Source organism: Gymnogyps californianus, chromosome 1 (assembly GCF_018139145.2).
Source record: "Gymnogyps californianus isolate 813 chromosome 1, ASM1813914v2, whole genome shotgun sequence".
NCBI classification, from domain to species: Eukaryota; Metazoa; Chordata; class Aves; order Accipitriformes; family Cathartidae; genus Gymnogyps; species Gymnogyps californianus.
In genome coordinates, this window is record NC_059471.1 from 111,658,808 (window position 1) to 111,672,022 (window position 13,215).

General features: G+C 38.2%; 1 protein-coding gene across 1 annotated transcript in view; it reads left to right on the plus strand.

Moving 5' to 3' along the window:
• The window catches only part of ROBO2 (roundabout guidance receptor 2), a 476,837-nt gene that overhangs the window by 345,488 nt on the left and 118,134 nt on the right, over window positions 1-13,215 (plus strand). Inside the window, exons 6-7 of the mRNA XM_050895055.1 lie at window positions 9,273-9,400; window positions 12,693-12,704. Coding sequence (XP_050751012.1) covers window positions 9,273-9,400; window positions 12,693-12,704 — 140 coding nt within the window. The remainder of the gene's footprint in view (window positions 1-9,272; window positions 9,401-12,692; window positions 12,705-13,215) is intronic.

Below are 13,215 nucleotides of genomic sequence, written 5' to 3' on the forward strand. Positions count from 1 at the left end.
ATTTGTATTTCTCCATGATCACAGGATAAGGCCCTGTAAGCCAGAGAGACAGTAATTTTTAAGAATAAACACGGCACTACATAATTCTATTTATATTCTGTGGATGGGATAGTGAGGTATTTAACTACAGCCTCCTCTAGATACAACCAAGGGGAGAATGACCTTTCAATGAAATATGAGTTAATAACACTACAGTGCTGTGTGCTTTGGTCGAGTTAATCTCTGTGCAGATTGTAACAAAATGCAGTCTAATGTGTATTGAAAATTAATTAGAGTAAAGAGTGTGTTTTAGTAGTGTAATGGATATAATCTTTGGTTACATCAGCAAATTTCTGTTGCAATTAATAACAATTAATGGTTTTAAATAAAAGGTCAGGGAAAAAGGATGTTTTTCATATTAGCTGTATCACATGTACTATTCATCACCTCTGGTTATATCCAGTATGATTTGCATGCCCATCTTTTGTTTCCTAAGCTAAAGCATCAAGGAGAGATTAAGTCCCTTTATGAGGAGCATAGGGGAGAAGATTGGATGTTCTTAATAGCTTGTCAAAAGGAGACAGTGAAAGAAAGAGGTTTAATATGCTATTTGTATTCTCATGTACATCTGGAGGGAGTAGAGGCGGTTTGCAGAGGATGTTGTTATCTTGGGTTTAATGCAGCACATGGCTGGCACAGAGCAAGCTGCAGTACAACTTGCAGAGTTGTAGCCTAACTAAACACAGGCAGATTTCAACAGAGTGCAATGTAAGCATCTTTTTAGCTGTTATGTTGAATCGTTTGAGGAAACTTCTCCTGTAAAGCCAGATATATCATTTAGAGATAGAGAGGTGATGAGGGGTAAAAGGGAGGCAGGGATTGGTTTATTTTTGTGTATATAGCATCAAGATGATGTACCCCAGTGGTGGTAGGGTACCCCCTCCTGTTGTTCTTTTGGTTGAGTATCCCTCTTCTCTGATTGATATTTTGCCTGTCAGTGATCCCTTCCTGTTCTGTAAGTGGAAAAACATTCCTTACAGTTTTCTGAGGAATACATGGCCAAGTGAAAGTGTAAATTAGAGTATTTTTTGACACTTTAAATCCCTCAAGGCATGGCATTGAATAAAGTCTTGTAAATGCATTGTCCCACAGTTACCACAGAGGTCTATAGCCTAACCCAGTAGTTATCTGCCATTCAATTTGTATGAAATATTAAACGCTGTGAGCAAAAGTGTTAGATGCATGGGTCTGCTAGACTGATCAGCAGAGAAACAGTTAATAACATTGACATTTAAATTGGCTTCATGTTAAGTGTCAGTTCTCACCACAGAGCTGAAGAAGAGCTATTGTTTCAGGCAGTCTGTTTGCGGATGCATGAAAACAGTCTCCAGTTGCTTACATAAGGGTCAAGGGTGGGAAAATAGCTTTACAACTCCACGGACAGCAACCATAAAGGAATTGTGTCAACTAGCAGTCCTGCCTACATGTTTTTTCTTTATGTTATGTGAACCATTGGTGATCTATGAAGTGATCGCTGGCAGTGCACTTGAAATAGGATTGTCACAAGAGAATGTTTTATTTTTTATTCTCTCTTATTTAGCATCCTAAAATTGTTAAATTTCAGAGAATTAATGAAGTCACTAGCAGAGTTCTGAAACTAAATTTAATGCCAGTAGTAGTAGCCTCAAACATGGATTTCTCTGAATTTTCCACTCACAGAAGTCTGCAGTAAATAAACAGTCTTGCAAGAAGGAGACTCAAGAAAACTTACTGTAGAATTTAACTCAAAATACTCATTCTAGTGCTTGAATCTTTCTTTAGTATCAGAAAAGCAGAGTATACTAGGTAAAAGTGTAGTAATTACATAGTTTATACATTGTATTTGTAAGTTTCAGGATATTGAGGTAGCCTGCTTTCTTGAAAAGCGTAAGGATATCAAACAGTTTAAGCTCACCAGTATCAGTTTATTGACTACTAAAATTATAGAATGAAAAAGTAAAGATAGTTAACTATGCAGTTTTTCTGTAAAATCCTCAGGAGAGCAGGGAGAGGGAAGCTGGTAGTTATATTCAAGTGGGAGTAAGATTCAAGAGCTCTGACCACAGCATCATTGATGCTACTGAAATGGCTGGCCTGCAGGGATTTCTTCTGCTTTAACACATTCCATCCCTGCTGGGATACAAAAGTTGTCATCTCAGTTAAAAACAAACAAAACCCGTCAGTAAAAACACTGCAAGGTTAAAATTTTAACCCTAAGAACTACTTTCCAGTTCCTATTGGTAAGTCCTATGTTGAGAATTACTTAACATTAGCAAAATGTACTTTTTAGTAATATGACTTCTGGCTCAACTGTAATGTTGAAGGCATTTTCATTAAAACATTAACATGACTTCATCTTTAATTACGACTTCAAGGTTGGTTACTGATTTGAAATAGAGATTAGAAAATATTTAGTTAGTTCTCTGACAAGTTTATCGTAATCATTCATCATGCTCAAGGCAAATAATAATAGGCCAACACACATTCTGTTTATTTCAAACTCCTCATAATCTGTGTGCTCATGTTAAAAAAAATGCATCAAGTCATATTTAGTGAGTGCAAGATGCCAGTCTGGGCTCAGATCTTTTTACTGTGTTCCAGTCCTTGCAGTATCATTTCAATTTTTTAAAAACAGAAATGAACAAAAACAGTATTTTGCTTTTCCTTAAAATTAATTTCAGTGGCATGTGCTGAAAATCAAGGGTGCTTTTCTGACAGATGAATTTATGACATAAACATTAATAATACAAATCTCCCCAAGTGCCTGACAAATGTGTCTCATCTGTGAGGGAAAGGACTACTTCTGGCGATAGGAGGATAGGTCTCCATGCCAAGTCATTACATGGTCTCTTAGCTCATACTTCCACCGACGTTCCGGTTTTTGATATGTGGAGCTCTGTCTGGAACTAAAATCAAATCAGAAGCCCATTTTGGGTAATTATCATGTGGTAATTCCCTATGAGTACTTCTCTGTGCAAACAGTGATGTAGAGGTAAAAGATGGAGCCTGCCTCAGTTTAGATAGAGTTTACTGTGTTACAGATTCCCAAACATATGTTTTGTTCTTAACTTCTGTTTGTTTCCAAGTTATTTCAAAGAGAATATAAAAGCAGTCTCATTTTTCTTTCTTGGTTCTCTCCTGAGCGCATGGCTACTGATTTTGTGAGGCACTAGTTACGTGCAGTCACGTATGTATGTTTGCATGGAAGAGTAGTACTGAATAGTGTAGTGCTTCCAGAGAAGTTGGAAAACACCATTTCCTTGGACATAGGTATGGTTTCACAATGTTGACCCAATGACTGTAACTGTTGTATACATCTTTCATGAGATCTAGGCCATTTTGTTGAATGCCTTGATTTAAGGCACAGTGCAGTGTGGGTTTGTGTCTTATATTATTGCAATTGAGTGTCCACTATAAGAAATTACAAATAATCTGCTGTCACAACTCATAAAAGATTTTGGACTAAAGCAGAACGTGCTGTCAGTATATTTTAAGAAAATTAAAACAGTGAATAGTAACCTGTATCACTTAGCCCTTTTTCTGATTGGTTGGAATAAGGCCAGTGAACCGTTTTATATGTCTGCTTGCACATGTGCCTCGCACAAAGAAATTCAAGGTAATGTCACATTGCCTTATACCTTTCTCTGGCATGAATGGTGTAGCCAAAGAATAAATGGGAATCTGGACATGTAGATGTGAGTGGCAGCCATCCTGTCAGCACCTTGGGGATAGCTCCCTGATAGCTCAATTTATCATAGCTGTAAGCAGTGTCTTAGAGCCACCCAGCAACAAGCAGCCTTGATTTCAGAGGTACAATAGAGTAATTTGAGACCAGTGCACACAAATATATATATTCATGCTCTCTCTGTCTCTGATTCAGGTTTTGCTAGGGAAAGAAAACCAGACACTCCTGTATCTTTCCCTCAGAAAGCTGTCACTCAGATAGATTTGTGTTTCTTTCTTCTTCTACTTATCAATGCATGGGATGGAAGTGAAAAGAACCCCAACATTTCTTGTAAGGGAGCTGGCAGTAGGGGTGGCTGCATCATCGATGGGAATGGAGGCTCTTCGTTCTGCTTCTGGATCACACAAGGCTGAAGCAGGTAACGAGCTCACGCTTCCTATCTCACTGCAGCTTCTCTCTGGCTCCCTCCATCTGGCACAGAGAGTCTAGGAGCCAGTGAAAAGCTGTGGCACTATGCTGGGAGCTGAAGTGCCAGCACCACAAAAGAGAAGTGGAGACAGAAGCTTAAGCCTCCTTAACTACCTCCTGTTTACTCTGGTTTTGGCCAGTAGCATCTCTCTATTTGGGCTCCCTAATCACTGACTTTGTGAGTAATCTTGAAGCTTTGTGAGTGTTTTGCAAAACAGCCTGGCAAACAGGCAAAAGAAAATAGAGTAAAGTAATTTTTGTGCCACCTCTGAAAAAAAGGAAAGCCTACAAAGCCTACGTACAAAGATTCTATTCTTTTATTATTATTATTATTTACAGTAATGTTTTGGAAGAAAATAGGTACCTGGTATAAATTGATGTAAATTTTTTGAGGCCAGTGGCATCAGTTCGCAACAGTTAAGATGTGACTTCTTCTCTTGCAAAATCCCTTTAGCAAGAAATATGACTTTTTGAGTTGGATTTGTTGAATTCAGTAATGCATTCTCACAACTTTAAAACACACTGCTGAAGCAAGTGCATCCTTGTATTACCAGTTAGGCCTCCTTGAATATCTAGGAATGTAATGACTCCAGCTGCAGACAGTTTTGCTACCTGTGTGTGTGAAAGACAAAGAGAGGTGCATATATTTTTATGCATAGCTGCATGCACATTTTTGAAAATCTGGAAATCTGTGAAGCACTCAGTAAAACGTGTATCAAATGCAAAAAAGCATGTTGCTAAGTCTCTCTAAGTTCAGTAAATTATATCTTTTTTTTTTATTTGATAACCATGGAAGACTGGTGGCTGAGTATGGACAGATACACTTTTGAATGTGGGGAGAAAAAAATTATAACTGTTACAAAAACAGTTTAATTCAAGATTATTCTTAGATGCTTAAGCCAATGCATGAATCCAACCCCAGTACATTAATTTGTGACACTTAAAAACAGTTAATGTGTTTTGTTTTATTTGTTATTTGGTTGAGCAGATGGTAATGGTTTTGACACAATTCAGTTTTTTATTTTTCTTCTTTTCTTTTCTTGAAAAAGACAAGGCTCTTTTTCCCACTTTGTCACAGCTGGTTACCAATCAATCTCAATTCACGGTACAGTGATGATAGCACATGTTGTTCAGGGGCCAAATCTGATTGGGTTGCATTTTCAGCAGTGTTTCATATCAAAAAAAATTGTGTCTGTATGGCAGTGACTGTCAGCACACTATTGTACAACTGTCATTAATCAAAACTAGCAACAATGAATGCATTCATATGTGCCAGAGACTGCCAGATTTCACTCAAAATCACCCAATTTCTATTAGAATTTCCTCACCAGCAGTGTTTTCTCATCTGCTTGTTTCTCTGTTTCTTTCTTCCTTTCCAGTCCCCTGCCCCCCCCGCTCCCTTCTCGGTTAATTAAAAGCAGACCTGCTCTATCTATTGTTTGTAGAACAGAAATTATGTAACGTGGTACCCAAAAGTGGCTGGTTTATATCTAGGCACAGGCTGACTAGCTGTTTAAAAGACCTCTCCCAGCTCAGTCTGATGGCTGAAGTCTAAGCTGAACTGAAAGGTTAAGCACCTCCAAATGTTTAACAAAGAGAAGTACTTAAAATCAATTAGATGGCCATAAACATGTTAAACTGATGTCTGACACCCTATGTTTTTAGCTGAATGTTGGCATAAATTGGCTAGGAGTCAGCAATATTTGGGCAGTATGTCAGAAGGTGTTTCTTGACACTGCACATATTTTGAAGGCATTGCCTTCTTAGTGCACTGGCAACGTTAAGGACCAATTTAACCAGTACACTCTGGTTTCCACCATTCCATCATCAATCCAGGAGTCTGGTAACCTCTCTCTGTGATTGGTATTAGCAGTCAGAGAGGCCCTGATCCTGATTCCCAAGTGTTCAGTGGCACTAATCCAGATGAGAGTGAACTCCAGAAACTCAGGTGGAAACATCTTCCTATGGGAATATGAGGCTCTGGGATGGAGAGGAGACAACACACTATTCAAGACTGCGCAGGGGGATGCTTGAGAAACTGAAAACATATTCAGGCTTCACTCCTTGTTACTTCATGGTCCTTTTCTCACACAAGCTCCTTGTGCTGCTGAAGATCAGGCTAAAAGCCAGTTTTCTTCCTTTCTCCTTCCTGCCTGCTTCATCTGTCAAAGCTCTTCACTGAACCGTGGTAACTTCTGGGGACAATGTGGGTGGAACAGATGACTGAGGGGCAGTGTATCAATACTTCAGGACAGCAGATGGTTATAATGTCCCATGGGTCCATCCATGTATGAATCTAATTGCTAGATGGCACATTCTGTCAGGGTGGTCCAAAAACCCAGTATGGCCTTGTTAGAGAAGCAGACTGGGAGAGCTGGACCTCTCCTTGAAGTAATTGATAACTGAGCCATGACAGTGACATATTTACGCCACCCTCCGTTTCACGACCGAAGTGGGAGATGATGGCTGTACCCTTGCTCTGCGTCCTGGCATGCCATGCAGCTGGCTCGTTCCCCCAGCAGCCTTTGCACAATTTGCATGATTGGCAGGTGCAAGCATAAAGACTGCCTATGCCTCCAAGGCAGCTGGCTGGCATGCCTGCACCAGCACATCGGTGAGGTGAAGAAGAACAAGTCAGCTGCAACCCATGGCAGACTGGAGGGCCCTGTCCCAGGCTGCCTGCATCCCAGTTCAAGCAACCACTCAGTCAGATACAGTCCTGCTGCCTGTCTGTTTTTATCTCTGCAGTGGTTAGTGAACCACAGGGATGTTATTTGTCCTAAAAAAAAAGAAGAAAAGCAGTGAAATAAATGGCTAATTGTCACCCAGCTTTATAACTGCGATTCCTAGATCTGACTCATATTTATATTACAACTGATCTTAGCCTTCTCATCTTACAGCAGCTGAATACAACTTTATATTTTTAGTCCCCTAGGGCTGGCCTCATGTCAAGAAAATAAGCATTTTCTCTTGTCTGCAACTCTGTGGTCACTAAAGACAAATAAATGCTCCATCATTGTGGGATACTGTTGTCATATTCTTAAGATTTTTAAGGGACACAATTTGCCTTTTCTCTCTTATGAAAACAGTGATTTCTATTTGCCATTGACTAGTGCAGCACAGCATGCAAAATGACGTAATTTGTAAGCAGTGGAGAAGAAATGTTCCTCAACTGCATATGGCTGTTGAATGTAGTTGCAATAGATCTGTACTGCTCCAGAAACTGCATATTAAGTTCTCTAGCATCATAACTTCCCCCCCCCCTCCACCAATGGTACTATGCCAGCAAAAAAATTGTCCCTAAAAGTTTCTGAAGTTTGCCGTGGCAGCTACTTATTCTTTCCCTTGGCATATGTCTTATTCATTAGTTAAACCTGAGGTACTGCATATACATATAATTGAGTGTAACTCCTAACAAAAGGGGTATTATATGTGTTTATCTTTATCTCTGACAGAATGGTTAACCTCAGTTTGGTCTTTTTTAATTTATTTTTTGCTAATGAATAGAATGGACTTACTGGATATAGCATGAAGCTGTATTGTATTGTGGAGAGTGTGAAAAGATGTCTTGACTTCTGTTTGTTCTTGGAATTGCTAGTAATGCTCTAATTGATGTTGTGAGCTTTAATTAGACATAACAGAACTTTAAATGTTTCAACATATAGGATCCTTTGAGTTAAGATGCTTTAAAGTCTGTTAGCACACAGTGCTCTCTCTACAAATCTATACTAAAGGAACCAATAGCAAAGTATATTATGTACACAGAAATTAATGTTTCAGATTCCCAAAGCACTTAAAAATACTCATAGAGCCTTACAACATTCCTGTAACTAATTGCATTACATTCTTATTCATCAAAACATTTAAGGGTGCTCTTCCATATGATTTCAATATGTTTGCTGAACAAGTCTACAAGGTCTTTACTGTATAACAAAAAGAAGGTAAATTAGTTGTTCTGAAGTTATGTCATGAGTATGTATACAGTGAGAAAGAGTATTGATGTCTCCTGAAGTCTCGATCTTTCTTTAGTTTCGTGTTCCTATTTCACTATTTGATACATGAGAATCTGAAGCTAACTCTAGATTCAAAGTGACTTAAGGTATCATGGGTTTATTATGTCTAGAAGAAATGTTGTTGAAAATAATTTTCCAAGAGAGTATTTCAAGAGTAAAATATCCATGCTGAAAACCAGGGTTTTCCTGATTTGGGAGCCAAAGAAATTTCATACAAGATACAGTCTCCTGTTGACTTTAATGAGCTTTGGATCAGAGCCTAAAATAGTTTGTTAAGCATGACTTCTGCAGGATAATAACAATTTAAATGAAAATATTTTTCTAGGTGTAAGCACTCTAAATGCCTTGAGAATGAATGTTCATTGCATGCTGAAGTACTTTGTATTATTTCAACTTTTATACATCCTCATAGTTTTAGAATTATTACAACAGTAGAAACAAAGAAAGAGACAAAGCAGAACTGAATTGTTTCTAATTTCTTTTAAGAAAGAGAAAATGTTATTGTCCACCCTTAAAGAATAATTTTGTAGTATTTCTGTGAAACTGATAAATCTTCTTTAATGTGCCTCTTCAATAAATGTCACCTTCCAGAGCTTAAATATATTTTTTATTGTTTGTAATTGTGTAGTGTCAAATCCTACCACACGCTCACAGTTTCCCTAAGGGGTTGCTGCTGTAGAGAAAAACTATATATAAAGGGAAATTTCCAAATCAGCAAAAGGTAAAATGTATAGCTCACATAGTTAAAGGCATGATAAACCTGAGCTGTCATGTATTGATAACTGATGTCTGATAGCTTAATTTTATCTTATTGCTCTAGATCAAGGACAAAGTGAATGATATTATTAATAAAGCCCTAATACTGAGTGAACATAGCAATACTAATTTTATGTAAAGTTTCTAACTAATGCAGGGTGCAATAAAAATGTCATGAAGATTAATGCTTGGTGAAATTATCTAATGCTAGATAATAATTTATCTTCCAAAGTTGGCTCCAAGATAGATTCAGACTGGCATATTCCAGGTGAGAGTTTTCGTTCATTTCTGTTGTCTACAGAAAGAGTTTTCATTCTTTTTCTGTAACGCAGGTATGACATCAAAGATGACTATACTTTGCGCATTAAGAAGGCCATGAGCACAGATGAGGGAACCTACACATGCATTGCTGAGAATCGAGTTGGAAAAGTGGAAGCCTCTGCTACCCTCACTGTGCGAGGTGAGTGTTTGCATGGAGGGAGGGCCTGTGTCCTATATGGATAAATTGCTTTCTGACGAAATGGGCCACATCCTCACCTGGCATTGTTTGGGTTTCACATACCCTTTGCAATTGTGGGTGCTGCACTGGTTTACAACAGAGGTGAAATCCTGGTCCTGTTGATATCTCAGGCAAAATTTTAATTGACTTCAATAGGATAGGATCTCCCTGCAGTTCCAATGTTCTTTTTATTGAAGAACAAATGCATAAGCAAGCACTACATAACTGTGGGCATAGACTTTAATATGTGAGCCATCAGTTTAGGCTATTATTCACGTTTCTTTCTCTAATAAGTATGAGGAGTATAGTAAGTAACTATGTTTATTAATGCTAAACATAACGCAGATAGTATTATTACGTGATTAGCTCTGCCATAATTAAACTCTCTACTGTTACTCTTTATCTGAAAGATAAACCCTAGCCAAAGGAAAAAGAAAATCCTAATTAAATTTTGTAAGTATTACAAGGTAAAGACTAACATATTCTCTCCTAAAATATTCTTGGTGTCTAGTATCCACTCAGTGCTGTTTGATGTGGTAAGGAGATTTTAAGACCAGTAGAATAATGAGTTGCCAAAATGTCTTTTGTGACAGTAGATATAGACATGCTAAAGATTATGGGGACAGAAGAAGTTTGTAGGCTAATATTTCCATATGAGAAAATAGAATATAATAGTTATTACTTCATTCCAAAAGATAAGCAGCAATTTGGCACAATGGATATCATACAGACACTATTTCACAGTTTAGTGGTGCATGCTGACGGTTTTCAGTAGAGCTGTGAAAGGTTAATAAAAACATTTTTAGCTTTATCTGTTCTCCTCTTTTCATACACATTAAATCAAATGTTCAAAGTCTCAATGGATTGCTTTATTAGAACTGGGGTCAACTGACCCAAGAGGCCAGCTTCCATTTCCATCCATTTAATGCATGGACACAGTTCAGTTTAATTTGCTGAATTCAAAGGGAAGAAAAGCACCAAGTGGCTTTGTAAGGGGGGGGAGATGTTAGTATATAACAAAGAAAAAGAGAGTATTGTGATAATCCATTTGCTAAAATATTACCTCAGTGTTCGCTTTAGACAATAAGTGATAATGCAGCTCTTCCTGTTTTAAGCTGAAGAAATGGGTTTACCTGCTACATGCTTGTGTAAGAGATTTTTCTTCCATTTTGTAACGTGACAAAAATAGTCACTACAGCGAACTCCCAGAAATACTCTCACTCTGTTCCTTTGTCACAGGCAGAATCATGGTATCCAATAAATCTGGCAACCAATTCGATAGCCTTTAAACACTCCTAGAACTGTGTCCACTATATACATTACTGGAGCAAGCCTTTCAGATTTGCTACGCAGACTTGTGATACAAACAATAGCTAGAACCAAGCAAAAAGTCCTTTGAAATCACTGAAGCTTGAACCTGATGAAATTAAGGTGAAAAAAACCCAAGGAAATATATAATTTAATCGATTTTCCTACAGTAAAAGCAGGTTTTCATTATCTTGGGTATTTTTCCCCCCTGGGTTTGTCATTTACAGTCAAATACCTAGTGTTTATCCAACACAAAGGAAGCCATGATATTATGAGCATATTAAATGTTCAGGATATAACAGAAAATGAGAAAAGCCAAGAAATTCAGTGGAGAAGGCTATTACTCTGAATTTTCTGAAAACAAAGGACTGGGCAAACTCCCATTGACTTTAAAGGGACCACAAACAATGGTCTTTTTAATTAAAGGAAGCCTTAATTCTGAATTCTTAAACTTTTGCCAGTTGTGTCTAAAACTGCTTTTACTGTAACCACTTCTCATGTAGAGGAGCAAAACCACATAGCATTTCGAAATTTACTTTGAGGGTGCCTTGGTCCTTGCAGGTGTCGTGTAGTTACAGCTGCAAACCTGGCAACAACAGCATAATCCTTAGCTCCCTCATTCATGGCTCCATCTTCTCAAAGCAGGGGATCAGGATGCAGTCAGGACGTTTGCGTTACACTGCCACAACCAACAACAGAATTTTAATTCTGTCTCAGCCTTCATGCCCTCTCTTGCAAAGATGCATATCACACTTATTCCTCATCTCTCTGCAGAAGGAGGAATATGTCCATAATACTAGAAGCCAGAAAATCTTCAATAGATGATGGGTGAGAAAGGGCAGCAGGCTTGAAATAGTTAAATGAAGCAGGTATGCCAAAGTAAGGATGAAGCCATAGAAAGGTTGAGAAGTAAGAAGGTCCTTGCATGCTGTGTTACCTCTGAATCTGCATATCTTACCCTGCATATTTGACCCTAGCCTACACACAAGCATATAGAGCTGGTTAACTTCTTAAAAAGAAAACAAATTGTGCTGTTGCTCAGAAATGTGTAACTACTTCTCCTGCTAAAATAAGGGAAATTTCGCCTACACAGATACAACCTGGAGTCAATTTTATGTCCAGCTTTTCAGCTCTTCTGAAAGGGGATGTCTATATTTTATTAACAGAGGGACTGACAGCCCTCTTCCCCAGCACAAGTATAATGAAGGGCTGTTGCTATAATGAAGAAATCACTTGTTGCAGCAGCAGCTTTCCATCTTGATATCAACGTGAAACGGTATTAACCTGTCGATCATTTAGCAGCAATTTTTTTAGGAAGTAGAAGTTGTATAAGCAGTAATTTGGGAGGTTCTGGGTTGAAATCCCTGCGGCCATTTCAGCCTATTTGTTATATTTTCATCAGCACTGTCAGTGAGGAAAAAGCAGTGTGCTGTAAGCTTTCATGCCCGTTATTGAATGAGAAAAACCGTCCTGGGCTTTCTGTAGCCCTTACTGCTGTACTGACTGGTCATGCTTAAAATTCAATTGGCATTAGACTGAGAAAGCAAACGCCTTGCATCTACTGGCATGACATTTGGCAGTCTGCGGCTTAAATTGATGCGTTCATCGGGATCTAAAAGTTTGTGCTAATGCAATGCAATTTTTCTTTTATCAGGCATTAACAATGATACTTGATGATGGCATGCGAAGATAATAAAAATGTGTCTCAGAGAATGGTTCCAGTCAGCTTGTTCAGATGCTATGCTCAAGTAAATGTGATAATAGTGGCACATCACTAAACAGTAACAACAATGAACATTTTACTTAGGCTGTCATTTGAGGGGTTAGCAATCATGGTAGTATCCATAGTGGAAGGTAACATTACACGTCATGCATTCTGACAAATATTCTTTTCTTTTTTTAATTTCTTTTTTATGTTCTCACTACACCATTGTAATGTCAACAGCTCGCCCCGTTGGTAAGTAACCATCCTTCTATCCATTTTAGCATGGCTTCATGCAATGCTTCATCTTTCATTTGCAACAGCATTTAACTGGCTGAAATTAGCAGCCAGTGCTTAATAGTTTTAACTGTCTAACACCAGGCAAGTGATTTTGACTGACGAAGTGCTATTTCTGAACTTTGTATTTTCTGCTCTGTCATGTATGAATGCGTTTGCCAGGTCACCAACAAATACCAATCAGTGAAACGGGGTGGGTGTGGTGATACTGAGCCAAAATCACTCATTCAGATGTTTTTTAACAGTCTGTTTAAGGGTCTGGTATAAAAGCCATTGAAATCAACAGAAAGGATTGTACTGATTTCGGTGAGCTTCTACCAGGCCCTGAATGATCAGCTTATTATGCTTTTATTGCATAGCAATAAAAGCACAGGCTTTGCATGTCCCGTCTTTCTTGTATCTTTCAAAGAGTTTTGAAATGAAGTAGTCCTGAAATTGAAGAGGGGATGGAGTAGATTTCCGTGCTCGT